General features: G+C 30.8%; 1 protein-coding gene across 3 annotated transcripts in view; it reads right to left on the bottom strand.

Moving 5' to 3' along the window:
• The window catches only part of LOC124956443 (E3 ubiquitin-protein ligase TRIM9), a 101,662-nt gene extending 83,509 nt beyond the window's left edge, over window positions 1–18,153 (bottom strand). For all 3 annotated transcript variants that reach the window (XM_047512258.1, XM_047512267.1, XM_047512275.1), the window contains exons 1-2: window positions 16,917–18,153; window positions 10,904–11,182 (exon numbers count right to left, since the gene is read on the bottom strand). In XM_047512258.1, the coding sequence (XP_047368214.1) occupies window positions 10,904–11,182; window positions 16,917–17,405 (768 nt within the window). In that variant the 5' untranslated portion in view covers window positions 17,406–18,153. The remainder of the gene's footprint in view (window positions 1–10,903; window positions 11,183–16,916) is intronic.
• Window positions 18,154–18,866: the final 713 nt, after the last annotated feature.

Below are 18,866 nucleotides of genomic sequence, written 5' to 3'. Positions count from 1 at the left end.
TGTTTATTTTCCATTCACCAGGGTGCACTCTGCCCTCTGCGAAAACCGCGAAAAGTAATTCACGCGCGAACGATGAGAAAGCGTATACGTTGATAATGGGAATATCAGCGTGCAGAGGAGTGAGTGAGTGAGTGAGGTAAAAAAAAAAAAAAAAAAAAAAAAAAAGAATGAAAAAGAGATCAATGAACTCTTCTTTTTTTATGACGTCACGAAAGACTAGTCTGTGTAAAATAAAAAAAAAAAAAAAAAATTAAAAAATGAAAAGGAAAAAAGAAAGAAAAAAAATGTGTCGTTTAAGATAATTATTATTTAATTGAGAATTTCAATGTCGGGGTTTTCGAAGATAATCTATTTTACGTTAAAAAGACATTCATGAGGTTAAAATCAAATATCTGTCGGTTCAACGAACTCGAAAACGAGCAATAATTTCAGGAATGTCATATAAAATTTTTTATGACAACGTCATCGTTAAATACTAGCGAATGCCAACGACGAACGTTGTATATAATGTACTCCTCTTAGGAATGGAATTTCTAGTTAATTCTATTTCCTATTTTACTATGTCTAATATCACGCATTTTTTTTCTTTTTTTCTTTTTTTCTTTTTTTTTTAATCATCATTTCTTTTTTTTCCCCAGAGGGCAATAAAAATGATTTTCTTACTTATTTAATAAAGAGAAAATTTTTGTAATAATTATATAAGGATGTCCGAACAATGAACTAAATAAAAACTTTTCTTCTTTTCTTTTTTCTTTTTTTTTTTTTTTTTTCTTTTTCAATCTCGATTCATCTATCTATCTATCTATCTATCTATCTATCTATCGATTGGAAAAGAAAATATAAACGATTAAACCATTAAGATCGATCGATTTTCCACGAAGGTATGGCTTCCGTAAAAGAACAACATTGCGGTCAGCAAAGAAGATCGGGATAAAGAAAGGCTAGGAGATCTAATCGAGCGGCTATGGTTGGTTCCTCACCACTCGTCGAAGAACCTCATCAATCTGAAAGCCGGCTCTTCAAGAAGGAGCGGCCTTAACGTGTTTCCCTTTTCCTCTCTCTTTCTCTTCCTCACCCTTTTTCTCTCTCTCTCTCTTTCTCTCTTACTCTTCTTTCCCTGAAAAAGTTTTACTCGTCCTTCGTAAGCAAAAGAATAACGAAAAAGCATAGCCGGTAAACCAAACTTTCCGTGAGTGCACTCAAGAAAGACTAAACTAAATCATAAACGACGACTCTCTTTCTCTTCTCTCCAAGAACGTAAACGAGAGGAAAAAGAAAGAAAAAGAAGAAGAAACAAAAAGAAGGTAAAGAGTAAACCGGTCGAGTAAATTTGTTTATGTGATGACAAGCATTACATGTTTTCTAAACTTCACTAACTTCACGATTGATTTTCTAAGAGTCTTTTCTTTAAAGTTATTGTTGTCTCAATCAAAATGATATCAACAAAGTTTACAATGTAAAATGATTATTATCTATATAAGTCAAGGATAACCGGCACTCAATTTTGCAGATTTGATTTTTGAAAATATTTGTAGATTTTAGAAACTATTGGACAGAATTTTTTTCCTTGACATTTAAAAGATCAATATTATACATTCTATTTAAAATAAAGTCCAATGTAAAAAGTATAACAATAAATTTCTCCATAAATGCTTTTATCTAAAATGCTAAGTTATGAAAAGTATTAGATGAATATATATCAATTTATATAACAGTCAATGTGTTAATGATTAATTATTAAATTTAAATGATAAGATTGAAAAGAAACGGTGTTAATATTAAAAAAAAAAAAAAAAAAAAAAAATTAAACAAAAAAAGATAAAAATAATATTAAAATAAACTTTTGACTGATACTGTAGATCGGAAAGAGGTAAATGATCGAGGATATCCTGACGTCGAAACGAACGATCGATCAGCTTCCGTATTCGATGCAACACCAGCTAACTCTCTCTATTGACTCTTTTATCGGAGTAATCGGACGGACGAAGTTAACGATTAAATGTCACGGATATAGATGTTTCTCGTTTCATAGATTCGTACAACCATGACTTATATATATATATACAATATATGTATACATATCGATTTTACTAACATTGAAGCAAACTTAATCCTATAAATGAATTCAAAGGATTCTCGTGTCAATCTATATCCGATCGTTAGTGATTTTCCAAAGTGAACTTTCTAAATACCGGAATAATAATTCACGAGATCTCGTCGCGGTTAGTTCGTTACACAACTGAATATGAAACGATCGAGTTTCGTAATTCGAAGCGAAGAGAATTCTCATGATAGAGAATCTATTTTCAAATTCAATTTAGCTATAAAAATATTTATAATTATTTTATAAATATTTTTAATAATGCTTCATTCTTTCTTTTTTCTTTTTCTTTTTTTTTTTTTTTTTCTTTTTTTTTGTATTTTCTTCCACTTCGCAATTTAACACTTCAATAAAAATAATTAAGATCTTAATTAGAAACACGCATTTTATTATAAATTGCTATTCACTGTTTCGTTTAATTTTTGCTATAACGTAATCACTGTATTTAACACGTTTATCTGAAAGCATCGAGCAATTAAAAAATGTAAGTATATTAAGAAAATGAACTCATAAACTTTGTCGCAAGAAACAAACGAGACTAAACGTACCTATTTCCAGCATGCCCTTCGACTCTGAACCGACGCAACGAAGCGAGAAACGTTCTAAACGGGCTGATAGAGATAAATCGCTAAGCTACGAAGGAAGAAAAAAATTTATTGGCGACAGACGAAGCGAGAAGAAAATTAACGTCATATTTTTTTCTGTTTCTTTTAAACCCGTACGAGTAAACATCTGCAAGGTCTCCTTACGAGACAGCTAAAAAAAATTATCACTAACCTGCCTCCACAAAATTCCGTGGTTTACTTTCGGCATGTATTTTCTACACTTGTGCATTCTTAAATACGCACATATATATAAGTATATGCAAATACTACTACCAGCAAGGAGACATAACACGAATTGCCTTTTACACCGTAACCACATATTCGATACAGCATACCTCAAGGCCGTTACAGAGTAACCTCGAGGATATTACGTTCTTCGATTTCCCCATAACGAGCCGATCCACACGGTGTTCGTTTTTCTAAGAGAAGCGTCGCTTTGAGTTCAACGAAGCTCTATCGTGTCGACCGAGGTCGACGACATTTTACTTGTAAGGCAAGGAAACCACAGCCTAGAGATCTTTTTGTTCGAGAGAGAGAGAGAAAGAGAGAAGTACTTTATACAAGTAGATAGTTATATATCTACATGTATTATAAGTATTTATATAAGAATTTTTAAATACATATATAAAATGTGCAAAATATATAATACATATTAATTAAAAATACTGGATTTATCTATAACTAATGTTTGATGAAATCATTTCTTTATTTATTAGTTTTAGAATAAAATTATCTGATAAAATGATTATTAAATGAAAATAATCATTTTATATTCTAGTCGACATATGTGTTTTCTAAAATAAATAAAACTAAATCTAAAATATATCTACGTGACAGAGAAAAAAGTAGAAAAATACGAAGCAATTTTGTACAACATAACTTAGAAAGATTTCTTCGTGTTATGTGTGGCAGATGTTACCAATATTCATCCTCTCTATTTTCCTTATTGTGGATTGGACTTCGAATTACATTCCATATTACGGAATCGTGTGGTAATAAAGCCAAAGATACAACTGGTTTTCGAACAAACGTAATCGTTGAAAATTTATCGATAACACGCTAACGGGAATAATTCTTTTTTCGACATTTTATTATTCTATTCTTTAAAAAGAAGAAATTCGATGTGAAATACGAAAGAATAAGATGTAAATTATGCAACGCGAGCTAAGCTTTTAAATGTCAAATGGAAGGAATTTAATGTACGGCTTAGCAAGGATAAAGCATTGTATCTAAGTAGCCATTTGGTGAAGAGAGTCAGAATAAAAAGTTACGAGTGAAAAGCATCGTAAAAGACAACGTATTGTCTACATACAAACCTGTGTATATATAGTCAAAAGTCATTCCAAGTTGAAATGCGACAATAATATATTTCCTGCGTCAAATTATATCTCTTAAATTATTTCTTGACAAATCATTCAAATGCTTTAATAAAATTTACGTTCAATTCGTCATTAAAAAGCATATCCTATTGTAACTAAAACGATACATTTAAACATAAATCTATGCTTAGATAAACGTATCTACTAACTAATTCATATAATAAAAATATATCTATGTACGTAAGAGAAAAAAAAGAAATAGATAAATAGAAAATAATATTCAATAGAACGATTTCGAAAGATCTTAAGTTAATCTAACAAATTTTCTACAATATTATATTACTTAAGCAAAATTCAGTCTCGAACATTAAGCATAAATTCTATGATAAGAGAATTGATATTATCGCACGTTGATTCTCAAATTTCTACCTATCGAGAATGGTATATAAATCGAATCAAACTTGATCCAATATTATCAAGACATGCTATTCGAAGATTCTTCGATACTGAGAGAGAAGGAGGAAAAGACATCGTTATCATACATCAGGCAGTCTCGTTACCATTACCTTCCACTCCTGTGCACAAAGTTCGTCGAAGTGTATCCTACATGTGTCTGTATTTAAGTACGCGTTGTAATTTAAGTACATCCATTCTTTCTCTCTCTCTCTCTCTCTCTCTCTATTTACCTATCTATCTATCTGTTTCTCTTGTATTATTCCTGTCCTCAGAATCCTATTCTCGCGTAAAATTTCAAGTTCTATGCTTAGCAAGAAAAGAGAAAATCCAGAGAAAAAAAAAGAAAGGAACAATTTGATGAGCATAATATACATGTGTGAGTATGAGATAGATAGATAGATAAAGAGAGAGAGAGAGAGAGAGAGAGAGAGAGAGAGAGAGAGAAAGGAAATAAGGACGATGGGTGGAAGAGGAAAGACGATGCATGGCATAATGACCTGAGAACGAGTACTCTCAACATCTTTACCTACGTTCACAGCATTATATGCATACATATACGTGTAAATAGTATCTTTGTGTATATTTATGCACACATCATACGTTCACATATCATATATATATATATATATATGGTTTGATTCACTTGTGTGTATATATATATATATATATCTACGTATATGTACATGATATATAATACGAGATATCGAAGAATCACAAGTCCTGGCCGGTTTAATCTCCTCTCTTTTTAACTCTTTCTCTCTCTCCTTATGCACCCACTATACTGTATAGAGCTCTTCTATCCTTCTCCTCACATTACTCTCTCTCTCTCTCTCTCTTTTCTTTCAGGCTGGACAAGCCGTTGGTTCCTTTCTTCTCCCTCACCCTTGAAAGAAAGTTTTCTTTGCACCATGCGATATTCCGAGTCACGGCAAGAAGCACAACGATCAAGTATATACATACAGAATACATACACATGTAAACATAACACATATGATTCTCGACGTCACGAGAGGATAGCAGAAGGGAAGCCCACAGGGGGTCTCGGCTTTTTACCTTTACGCCTCGAGGTCGAGTTGTACGATTTACGTATAATACACACGTCATACTACACAACCCGTTGTACGTTATACGTATGCGTATGTGTATATGTGTGTATGTGTGTGTGTATCGCGCCTTTTCTTTGTGATAGACACGGTAGATTCAAGGCGTGGCACTCCTCAAGGCAAAGCCAGGAGTGTCGGCGTCCCTGCCAGAGGAAATTGCGAACGTCGCGACGTTTGCCGTCGCTTTCGAGAGCCACCAAGAGAGACGAGAACTCGGATATGACCTGCCCTCTACGAACTTTCAACCTCTACTTGATATCGCATTTCCTTTCCTCTTGCTTTCCCTCTATCCTTCCTTCCTTCCTTCCTTCCTTTCTTTCTTTCTTTCTTTCATTCTTTCTTTTTCTTTTTCTTTCCTTTCTTCTATGATGAGAACTTTTTATCTATATCTCTATAAAATTTATCGCCACAAAATTCATCCATCTACATCGATATCTCATAATACACGTAGATTCGTTCAAAGTGACGTTTGATTATTCTAAGATCTTTGTTAAAGAATTATATACATATATATATACATATATATATATATTCAATTTTCTACGTATATTATTATACAAATTCATAAAGCATTAGATTGAATTCATATAAAAAAAATAACTCTATATATATATATATATATATATATATATATATATATATTCGTTAAAGAAATTGAATATATGTGTGTATTAATAGATTAATTAGATAATTACTGACATTTGTGCTATGGGAAAACAATATTTTTTAAATATATATGTTTTTTTTATATATTTATATTTATTAAATATATATTATTGATATTATAATTATTTTAACAATATTTTCTAATTAATTAGAGATATTTTTATTATATAAATTCGATCTAATGCTTTATGAATTTGTATAATAATATACGTAGGATATTAAATGATTTTGTAATAAGCATGAAACGATTAGGATTTTATAATAAGCATGAAATAAATTAAATCTAATGAATAGTCATTTAATTTAAACTACTTACCAAAAGTGAATTCAATCAAAATGAAGGTATTAAATTTCCAATAGAACGAAACGTAATAAAGGAGGAAGATTGTCTATAAAATGTCCACTCACAAACCGGACATCTTCGATTAACTTACAAAAGCCATCCCACGCGTTTCTCCCTAATTAATTAGCGCCAAATTAGAAATACGTCATCGGCAGATATTGGTACTTGGGCGTAGTCGTGGCCCTTTATATTGTGAGCTTAAGCGATTTACGATCAATTAACACATCCTTGAAAAAAAATACACACACATATATTTTTACACATATATTTGCCTGACAAATCGATTAATAGAATCTTCTGCGTCCCACGCATGCGTTATGTCGTCCGCATTCTTTTAAAAGCAATCAAAGCTATCGGTTATCGGCACTAACATTTCGAACAGCGCTCAATGTAATCTCGTTTCTCGTTTTATTATTCGATACGAGAGAGAAATAACGTCGACGATAACAATCGACGGAACAACGTGTTCGAGCAAAGCGCTAAAATCCTAAAGATAACGTTTAGCTACGTTCGGCATCATTCGTTTCGAAAAAGTATATATATATATATATATATATATATATATATATATATATATATGTCGAAAGTAATAAATTTTTCATACGTCTGTCGAATTACAATATGCATATATGTACGTTTAACTTCGACGTTGTACTAAATGTGTGTGTATGTGTGTGTGTGTATATACACGCGTACACGTGAATGAATGTACTTGTACAGATATAATTTATATACGTACAATTTTCACGCTATTCGTTCACAGATTAACGTTGGATGAAAATGGTATTTTATATGGGCCACGAATATATGTCGTTTTTATGAAATTATTAATCCATCTTCGCATCAAAATCGTTAAAACGAACAAGAAAAAGATACTAGTATGTGTTTTATGTGTAGACAAAAAAATATTCGCGTCAGTTATACTATGTTTGTGTACAGCTGTGTATCTTTCATCTTATTATCTGTAAAAATAAACTACTTTCTTTTTATCCGATTATTTCGGTTATTCGTAACAATTGTTATAGAACAAAAACGGTTTGTAAAGTTTTAAACATACAAATCATGGAAAGGAAAAGTAAAGAAGAAAATAATATTTAAATCATTAATATTGATCGACTTATATCTACAAATTTGTATTAAAGACAATTATTAAATTGTTAATAACTGAAATAATTTTCTATTCCGAACGACAAAATATAAAATTTATTTTAATCAAAAGTAATATTGAATGTATCAAAAAAAAACATAATGTTATGGATAAATTAATAAATCATAAAAAGAACATTTAGGAGATATAATCAAAAGAATTAATCATATAATAGGTGTATACAAATTATTATTAAAAAAAAAATTTTTTTTAAATAATAAATATATAGATATATATGCACTCTATTAAAAATTATAAAAAAAAATTTGATATCAGCCAACAAGTAACAAATATCGTTATAAAAATAAAATAAAGAAATAAAGTAATATTTACTGGATAAAACATATCATGTTTATGTCCAGGAACGATTGTACTTCAATGTTCTCGAAAGGGTCCTCGCATAAAAGATCAACGATTAAACGTACTTGGAATATATAGTTAAATTAAACGAGGACGGATGGTATCTTAATGAGCATTTTACATCGATCTCACTGTCGACTTGAAAGCGAACGTCGTGATAAAGTCCCGGAGGACGTAAATTGTCGTAAATCACAGCGCGTGTACGAAACTTGTACGTAAGAGGAAGATTCGTGAACCTTATTCATCTTCAAAGTGTAAGAGAAGCATAGAATATTAGATAGGTACTTCGTCCTTCGTGTATGACCCAGCTCGAAGGCTTAAATAGGAATTATCGCGCAAGCGTCGTTCGAAAACGTAGCCATTCTCGTGATTAGCCTTGGTTCGAAGTAATTACCGGGAACTATCGGAAGCATACAAGTGTGTATGTGTGTATACATATGCCTTACTATACTCTCATACATCAACATTAATACGTGATAGTACCAGAATTATGCGAAATGTATGTGCTCTCCTATAAGTTGACAAAGAAGTTAAGTTCGTGTAATTTCTAGCGTGACGTCGTTTAGTATTGAACTAAAATCGTTGCAATATAATCGATCTACCTGACAAAGAAATTTTCAACGACTATCTTTTGACGAAGTTATCGTAAAATTTCTCTGTTTCAATTTTTATTGTAATTATTGAAATTTAAATTATATATATTTATACAGCGAAATATATAATATCTGTATCCAATATCTGTAAATAATTGTAATTTTTTTACGCATTATGGTTATGTATAATTTGTATATTTTCATAAAGGTATCAATATTATCTCTTATGGATATAATTAGCTTATAATTTTTTGAACTTTTCCTTTTCTCTAAGAATAAAGATAATTATTAAATTGTTCTAATCTTTATTATTAAATTTTTTATTCTGCATAATATCAATATATTCCGACGTAATTTATATTTATATTTGATAGATAAAATATATAAAAATAAAAAAATAAGAATCATTAATATAAGACAAAATATTCAATATCAATCTAATCTACATTTCTAATCTACGTTAATGAACGGACGACAATCTAGTCGAAGTAACAATACTCAGGATGGTTCGATCAACAGCTGGTAACAATATCACCTATCTTAGCTAGATGTGTGAGTATAAATACGCACATATACGCTTCGAAAATGTCGAAGCGGCTTTCAGTCGACGCCAACACCTGGTCGCTTCCTGACATATGGGGCTACGATCCCATCGCCCTATGGGAATCACTTCCTCGGCTAATCTGATAAATTGCCGCTGCACCGTCAAAACCGCCTGGCTCCAGTAATTTGATAAATTGATTGCCGAACAACTGACCGCCTCGACAATACGTCCTCGTTGTCTTAGCCTACTTGTCTCTTTGTTTGATATTACATTCGATATATAGATGTATGTGTGTGAGAATCCTTGGAAGATAATAGGAACACGACCATTTGATAAGACCGATTGAAATGTGTCCCTTTTATCCACACACCGAAATTCTATTTTATTTCTAACAAAAAAGTCACGAATTATGAAAGTTATCATTCGAAATAAGGGATTGTCGGTTTAAGATCAAATTTTTTCTTTTACATCGCGTGATTCTTTATGAAAATAAAAAGAAAAATTAACGATTGAACGAATGAGGCTATTTAATTACTTAATGAACAATATAATTGTCAAGAAATCAAACATGTAAAAGATATCGCATGAAAGAAATATATTTTTTTTTTTTTTTTTTTTTTAACAAATACGTTACATTATTACAGTTTATTTGAAAATAAACTGTAATAAATATATTTAATAATATTTCATTAATCAAATGTTTTTGAAACTGTATATAATAATTAATTAAGGAATAATGAAAACAAAGATTAATCCGATTCCATCGTTTGATAACAAGGAAACATTTTCTAATCGAAAATAATCCCATTTGAACTATTTCCGGAAGGATTATTTAACACGTCGGTATTTTAAAAATGTGGTCGTAATCTCTCAAAAACGAGCGAACCTTGTGTTCGTCAATGGGTCGTTACATTATATGATGCGTAAAATTCAATGGCAGGAGCGAGAGACGCTCACACGCTCGTAGAAAAATATTTCATACGGTGCACGTTGCCGCGGTAGCGAATATGTCGTGATATGTATGTCTCTGTATGAGCTTGGATTATTGGCTCGGTCCATTGTGGCGGCGCGTCATCGATTATCTTCGAATGTTGCTTGTTCGACGATGCAGATAAATTATCTCGAAAGTATTCGTATGAATATATGGTTATTTTCAAATTACATTCATTTCAAAATTGTATATAATAATAATAATAATGTTTTTCCACATTGATACAATTAAAATTCTATACGGGAAAAAACTCTTTAAATAAATAGAACATTTGTTTTAAATAAATAGAAAATTCTTCAAAGAAAATGAAATTGAAAATTTTAATATAAAACTTGTTATATTCGAGGGGAGAAAATTCATGAAAGCCAAATTATATTATATTATTGCAGAACGTTCGTGAATAAACTGTAGTAAATATATACCAATAGTAATATTTCATTTAATAAGTATTTCTAACTGGCTTTTATTAAGAAAATTATTCGCTCTTCGATTAGAAAACATTCATTAGAAATATATTACATTTTTCTGACGAAGTACATTACGAAAAATAATTTACGAAAAATGTTCATTTTCTACAAATTACGAACTATAATGATTACACGAAGATCTAAAAAAACGTATATCGTTTTCTTAGAAAGAAAGAAAATTTTAGATATTAGATTCATATAAACTCACCTTTTGTGCTTTGCAGGCGGCTGCTAATGGCAGAACATCATGTGGATGAGCAGCGTGTCGATCTCGAAGGCAAAGCCCACAAATTGCGATTTTGCAGAGTGCACAATAGAGAGAAACGGCCTCGCCATTATGATCGTTGCAAACTGGAGTACCTTCAGATCCACGAGAACCTTTGCCACTGCTAGATTGCCAGCTGCCTCGCGGTGGTCCAAGATTGTGAGTCGCCAAGGGACCACGTTTTGGATGACAAGATTCTCTGCAGGCGTCGCAGTACAGTACCTATAAAAATTAAACATTTATTGCAGCCTCCATTTCATTCAAAAATCTTAATTTCTTTACTTTTACTTATTTAAATCAAATTCTTCACATGATTTTGCATCTTAAAAGATTTTTTTATTTCAAACAAAACAAAAAAATCGTGATATAATTTGAAACTTCATGATCTAATCTTCATGAGGTAATAGCTATAATAGCATTAAAGCTTTAATTAAAATCCTACTATTAGATATTTTATGCCATAATTTATTATTAAACTTTTAAATTTGATATTTATCATGATTTATTATTAAAAGACACATATGTATCAAGTTATCTTCTTAATTTGATATAACGCAAAATATTGTAATAGAATGAAAGAGAGAGAGAAAGAGAGAGAGAGAGAGAGAGAGAGAAATCTTCATATATATATACTGCAGATGTGTTATTTTCCTAAGTCATTCAGGAAATACGAGCGACTCTTTTGAGGGCAACCATATTTAACAAAAAATATGAGCATGCAGAGTCATCGCGTTAAATCATAGGATTAATTTCTGTGCATTTCTATGACGGATGCACTTAGTAAATATGTTTGCGAAGAAAGATATGATAGACGTAACCTAATAAAAAAGAGAAATAAGGAAACAATGAAAATTAAAATTCTTGATAACACGTTTTACGTTCGAAAGAAAAATATTAATCAATTTATCAATCTCAATATTCCGAATAAGTTACATAATCGATACGATTGAAGAAGAAAATTTCCATTCGGATAATATTTTCCATGAAAATTATATAAAATCAATCAAAATAATTTCTTTATTATATGTTGGTATAATAATTTTTCAATTCACAATTTATCTTAAATCATTGAATTGCTTTAGAAGATAATAAACATATAATAAACATAATGCTTTCGAAAAAAACAAAATCGTAGAAAATATTTTATATTTTACAAGTATACGTCACAATAGATCTCACAAAGCATTTAAATTGTCATAATTCCTTAGAAATCTTTTCTGCAAGGATGCAGTAATTATCTTTCGATTTGAAATATTCTGTCATTTAAAATATTCGTCTATACTAATTCATAGGAAAAATTTTCATTGAAAAGATTTTCATAGGAAAAGTTTTTCTTCACAATCAAGACATAATATTTGAAAAAAAAAAAAAAAAGAAAAAAGATCCAAGAAAACGTGCTGCTTTGATAAACGTCGAACTTTTCATTTCGTTAAATTATATCAAAACAAAAAAAAAAAAAAAAACATTCATATAAAATAAATTTTCAATTAATTCGATAAACTAAAAAGACATTATTTTTTAATATAATTCATTGCAACTTAATCCAATTTGCTCATTAATTCCAATTGACATTAATTAATTGATATTAATTTGTCTTGCGAAGTACGAAATCGTTGAAAACTTAAAAAAAAAAAAAAGAAAAGAAAAGAAAAGAAAAGAAAAAAGAAAAAGAAAAAGAATCATTATTTCTTCGAATGATCCATGGTTTGTAACGAAACACGAACGTTCGTGAATTTAAACGAAGCCTCACTTGGCAAGTTAAATAGTTACTCGGTACAATTCCATATTCCGAGCGTCGAGAAGATGACCGCGATACGAGGGACATGAATCTTAACGAGAAAAAGAGAGAAAAAAAAAAGGAAAAAAAAAAGAGTATAAGACGTTGTTACCCCTTTTATTATTCCTCCGCTTCAACTATACTTCTCTCTCACTCGTAAAGAGTTACGAAGTAAGTCTTCGTAGGAAGAAACGAAAGGGGAATAAGGATGAGATAGGCTGTTCTGTCTCTGTATGTGTGTCTGTATATCTAAGGAAAAAGAAAGTAAACGAAAAATATACGTCTTACGTTGCAAGTGCCAGACTCTTGTAATAACTTTTTCCTCTCTCTAATCCTACGGTCACTTCCCCCAAACGAAAATAAGAAGAGATTGGGAAGAAAATAATGAGATGAAAACCTTCTCTTTAGCAACACCTGCGCTTCTTTAAGATTATGCATCAAAAATGTTCTTATCTTATCTTATCTATGTAAATATTTTATTTAGCGATTGATTTTTATGAAGATTTATCATCGAAAATAATTACATGAAATAATGTCAACAAAATATCTTACAAGAACGTATTCACGAGACATAAGGAATATAAACAAATACTTCTTCTTCATCATTTATAAAATGAAATATGAAACGCGTCAAATACAATCGATCTTTTTTAATCAAGATTTATACGATTATAATATAACGTTTACATAATATAACGTGATATACCTTTACAAAATTATTTTTAAAGAGAAAGATACAATATAAACGAATATTATTCTACCATCATTACGAAAAATTAAATATAAAATACGTCTGTATTTCAGATATGTTATTATTTTAAACGAAGTTGATCTAGGTTGATCTCTAATATTTCTGATCTCTAAACATGAAAATTACGGGTTAAGCCAAGTTAGAGAGCTTTGTCTAAAGTTATAAAAGTAAGACAACGAGTAAAGTGGGATAGTTGCACACATCAGAGTCTCGATAAACTAACCTACATCATAGCCATGATAACTTTGGTTCGCATATTACGTATAACATGGTTTGTTACTTCTATTTTAGTTCGGGATGGACGGGAATAGAGGTACAAAGGGTTAAGAGGAGCTGTATGTAAACTGCAAACTAAATATTCGATTAGGTATACTAACATGTACATATACATATAATAAATTTATTAACCTTCTATAATGCCATGTAATTTCGAAATCGTACACTCATATATCTTATATCAAATCTTATTTCATTTTGTTAATCTTATTTCATTTTTCTTAAATATTACTTCATTTTAACCCTTACAAAATAAATTGTTAGCTACTATTTGTTAAATATTACGTTATATCATAAGTTTTGTATAAAAAAAAAATCATCTTTTTATATATAGAAAAAAAAAAAATTGGTTTATAAAAGGTTAAAGTATTGTCGAATGTATACATACAGATGCGAGGGCGCACGCGCGCACACACATAACATACACAAAGACAATACACATATACGACACGATTAGCTACACGTTTATTCGATCGTGCAACGAAAAAAGGAAAAAGTTTTCCTTCGTATTCTTCGGAAAATACAGCGTAAAGTCGTTGAAAAGAACGACAAGTACTCGTCGCGCTTTTCATTGGATTCTAACGCGATTTCGTTCTCGGCTTTATTGCCATCCGTTGCTTTTCTCTCCTTCTTTCTCGTTCTCACTCGAGTTTAGCACAAGATCGCGAACTTCTATTTACGAACCCTCTTACGAGTATTTACGAACGGTAGAAAAATCTTTCGAAACTGCGCTGATCGATCGGGCAAGTTTGTATTGAAAAGTTCGACGAATCGATTCATCTTGCTTCGACGAAATCTTACAAAATATTAGAAGAACTTGATAATTATTTATCAATTATAAAAATAAAACTTATCCTCTATAAGTAACAGACAATAATATCTGTAAAAATTAATAAATAATTAAAAAACGATCGAACCTTTTTTTTTATAGTTGATAAAATTTTATCATATATATGAAAAAATTTTTTATCATGAAGTTTTATGATAAAACGTTGTCATTACTAATTGACAACGGTATTAATTTAAAGTTATTTTAATACAAAACTTATATAGTTCGTCCAATAAATAAACAAAAAAAATATCATCTATTTCCTTATTATACAATTGATAAAATATAAGAAATCGATTATAATGAAACTTTACGATAAAACTTTATCATCACTAACAATAAAAATAAAAAATACAATATTTATTTAATTAAATTTAAACATACATACAAATATTCATTAATATAGAAATTATACTATCGTATATTCGTTCATTAGATAAATAATATCTGTATGAGAATAAATAAAAGAAATAATTTAGAAAGACGATTGATAAACGAACCGAGATCGATCCGATATCAAAAGATTTTCCCTCTGTTTTGGATTTCTCACGGTTAGGAGGTTGCTCTCTAAATTTCGCCAGACATCGTGAGATCAAGAGTCGATCGTGACTACCCGCGAGATCTATTTTTTGCTTTATCATCTAACTCGCCTCCTTTTGCTCTCTCTCTCTCTCTCTCTCTCTCTCTCTCTCTCTCTCTATTTATCTCTCTATCTCTCTCAACTTTACTCTTCTTCCACAACGATGACTTTAAACGATGCCGACGTTTCGTCGAAGAACGGCAAACATCAAACGTATCGAAATGAAAAAAACATAAACAAATATAGAATATATATATATATATATATATATATATATATATATCACATTTATGTGCTATTTCATTTACTTAATCTATCACCTCGGGAAAACGTGTCATCTTCGATTAATTCGATCGAACGTTCTAATTATATTCCTATTTATATTCAATTGATAAGAGAATAAAAGAGAGATAGAAAAAAAAAAAAGAGCGAAGGAGATCACGGCTCAAGTGCAATGCAAATAAATCAAGTACCTACTGCACTTTTCCGAGGAATTCACAAGCAACAATCTATCGAAACATTTTTCGATTATTTTTGCCGGTGAGTTTGTTTTTGATAAGAAACATAAAAGATAATTCTGACCTATAAAGATTAAGAATTTACACGATGTTGAGATTTGATTACGTCTTTATTAACTCGAATTAAAAACAAATATATTTGATAATGATAAAATGTCATTTTTCTCGAAAAACACGAAGACTCGAAGGAATCGATTTACGTCAAAACTTTTTGATCGATGTCCAAACTTTAAACCTGTCTATCAATCTATCTATCTATCTAAAATTCAAACTTCCGACTTGTGTTAGACATTTAAACGAGATCAAAATATATGTTAATGCTGAAAAATAAATGGAGAGAGTTCTTAGAATCGTAAAAGAAATAATAACATAACAATGAATAATATACTTTAAATTTGCGATTGAATAGAAGGTTGTCCTTGTTTTGAACGACTTTATTATAGCAATCGGTACACGATCGAGGACACAAGAATGTACCATAAATATAATGGTAAACGATTAATGCTTATTATACAAGCGTTGTTTTGAAATTGACTGTTGTTTTAACGTCAAGGACATTTCTATCGTAATTTCCAAACGTCATTCAAATGATTACATTATTATTGTTCTAGATATCCATGAGTAATAAAACGTTTCAAAATCGTTTGAGAAAAAAAAAAGATAGATAAAAAATAAAATCGATTAAATAGAACCTTATTTAATAAATGATAAAACAAACAATAAGAATTTGAATATAATTTTCTCATTTCTATTTAAGTTATTAAAAAGAAATGCAAGGTACGATTTCCCTAATCCATAAATCGATGCAAATCTTGATTAATACAATTTATAATGAATATATATATATATATATATATATATATATATATATATACACACATATATATATATATATATATATATATATATATATATATATAAATCCATAGATCAAATCTAATTCGTACAATAGTCAGTGTTCAATCGAGCTAATCAAAGCAATCAAGAAAACTAGTTAAATCTCTACAACGTGAAATATATAGTATTATAGTATACTATGCTTATACTATATAGATAGTATATTAAATATAATTATATTTGGCAAATAGTAATATTTCGATATTATAACGATTTGACGGAAAAATGAAATAAAATAACATGATGGAAGATAAATAGATCACAGACAAATAATACAACATTTAGACAGAGAAGAGATTAATCGATCGGAAAAAAAAGAAGAAATCACCTCGCATTGCTCGCAAGCGACGGTAGCTTCACGGGGTTCGCCCTCGCACATCTGGCATTGCATTCTTGCGTTCCTCGATTCTTGATACTTTTCAACGATACGTTGCATAGCCCTATACTTGGGCAAATTATGAGCACCACCCTCGTCGAAGTAGACCGTTTTACGACATACAGGACAAGATAGACAAAGGGTTCCTCCGGATGGTGGGAAACCACCGTTCCCGGGTGTACCAACGTAACTTCCAGGTCGTGAACTAGTCGAAGTACTACCGCAGACGACGCCCGAATCCGTTTCCGAGAGTATTGACAATTTGTCGGCTTCTTGATCGGAGCAAGGAGCATTTGAGGAGTCTGTTGTCGATTCGGGTGGTGAGTCGGGTGGTGCTTGAAGATTAACAGCGCACGAGAGACACAGAGCGTGCCAACAGGGCAACAAAACTGGCTCCGTGAATAGTTCTTTGCAACAAGGACATCTCAATTCGTCCTCCATTTTCTTCCTTTTGTTTCTTTTCTTTTTCCTCCTTTCAACGAAAGTTGTTTAAATTTTTTGATTTTTCAAAATTATTTTCGAACAATCAAATGTTATTTTATTACAGGTAGCCGTTAGAGAATCGATTTAATAGACGAGTTCAAAATATAAATTTCAAGGACAAAGAGGAAAGTTTTTTTTTCAGTTTGTTTTCTTTTCCTTTTCTCTGTTTTTTTTTTTTTTGATCTTCTCTTTTATGAGCGGCGCGCCGCTCGGCTATACGCGGAAACGCGCGTCCGTTCGCGTCATCGTCATCGTTACGACGACGCACTCACACGGCACTCAAATCTCCACGACGAGTTCCACGGATCGCCGTAGGAAAGGTCGAAGGTGACGGTATAGCGCATCAGACTATGGGTTTACTTTCCTTCTTACTCTTTGAGAGTTCACTCGCGATCTGTGCGCGCGCGAATAATAGGAATATCGAAGAGAACGAAATTCTATTTGGCTTGTTTTGGCAAAAAAAATAGTATTTCGAAGGATTACTTCGATTTTTATTTTACGATTGTTCTTTTTCTCTTTCTCTCCTCTTTCTCTCTCTCTCTCTTTCTTTCTCTCTCTCTCTCTCTCTCTCTCTCTCTCTCTCCCACTCCCTCTTTTTCTGTCTTTATCACGAAGACAAGTGAATGAGTGAGATAAGAATATTCTACACGAAAGAACCGTCTTGCCTGGACGCCGGCGGCGGGTTGACTGACTCCGTACACGGAGTCAAAGAACCGACGCGCAGCCGCGTCCGCGCACGACGCGCATCTCAGTACCGTAGTTGATCTATTTAGTACCCCACTCTCTTTTCTTTCTCTTTGTCCTTTTTTTTCGATTTTTCTTTACTCATGAAATTATATATTGTTCTTCAAATTTTTTTTTTTTTATATTATATTTACGATAATCAAAGTTTAAACGGTTTATTTTCTTAATTCGTAATTTGTAACACAGAGTTACTAGTTACGATTGAATTGTTTATTTTTTAAATTCTTTATGTGCACTTCATAAGAATGAATCAGTAATGTTCATTTATAAAATTAGGTATATATATAGATATATATATATATATATATATATATATATATAATTTATTTATATGTTATTTCCTGTATTTTAATTATTAGTGTTGAAAGACTCATATTTTTTAAAAACTAAAATCAATTTCTATGTCATTAAAATAACTTTTTTTAAATATATCGAACTGTCATTTTGGTATTGATAGAATATCTTCAGACTTTTCTTTTATTAATTCATGAGATAAAATAATAATAATTGCTGAAAAAGACGGACGAGAAGAAGAGAAAAAACGAAAAGAGATAAAAAAAAATGTTACTAATGGATATCGCGAAATGCATCGCGTAATGGCGGGGTTCTTCGTTCGATGAATTGAAAATTCTCGATCAGAGAGACATTGCTTTTAAGTATATTCCCTATGCTCAA

Source organism: Vespa velutina, chromosome 1 (assembly GCF_912470025.1).
Source record: "Vespa velutina chromosome 1, iVesVel2.1, whole genome shotgun sequence".
In the NCBI taxonomy this organism is placed as follows: domain Eukaryota; kingdom Metazoa; phylum Arthropoda; class Insecta; order Hymenoptera; family Vespidae; genus Vespa; species Vespa velutina.
This window is presented reverse-complemented; position numbering and strand designations above follow the sequence as displayed.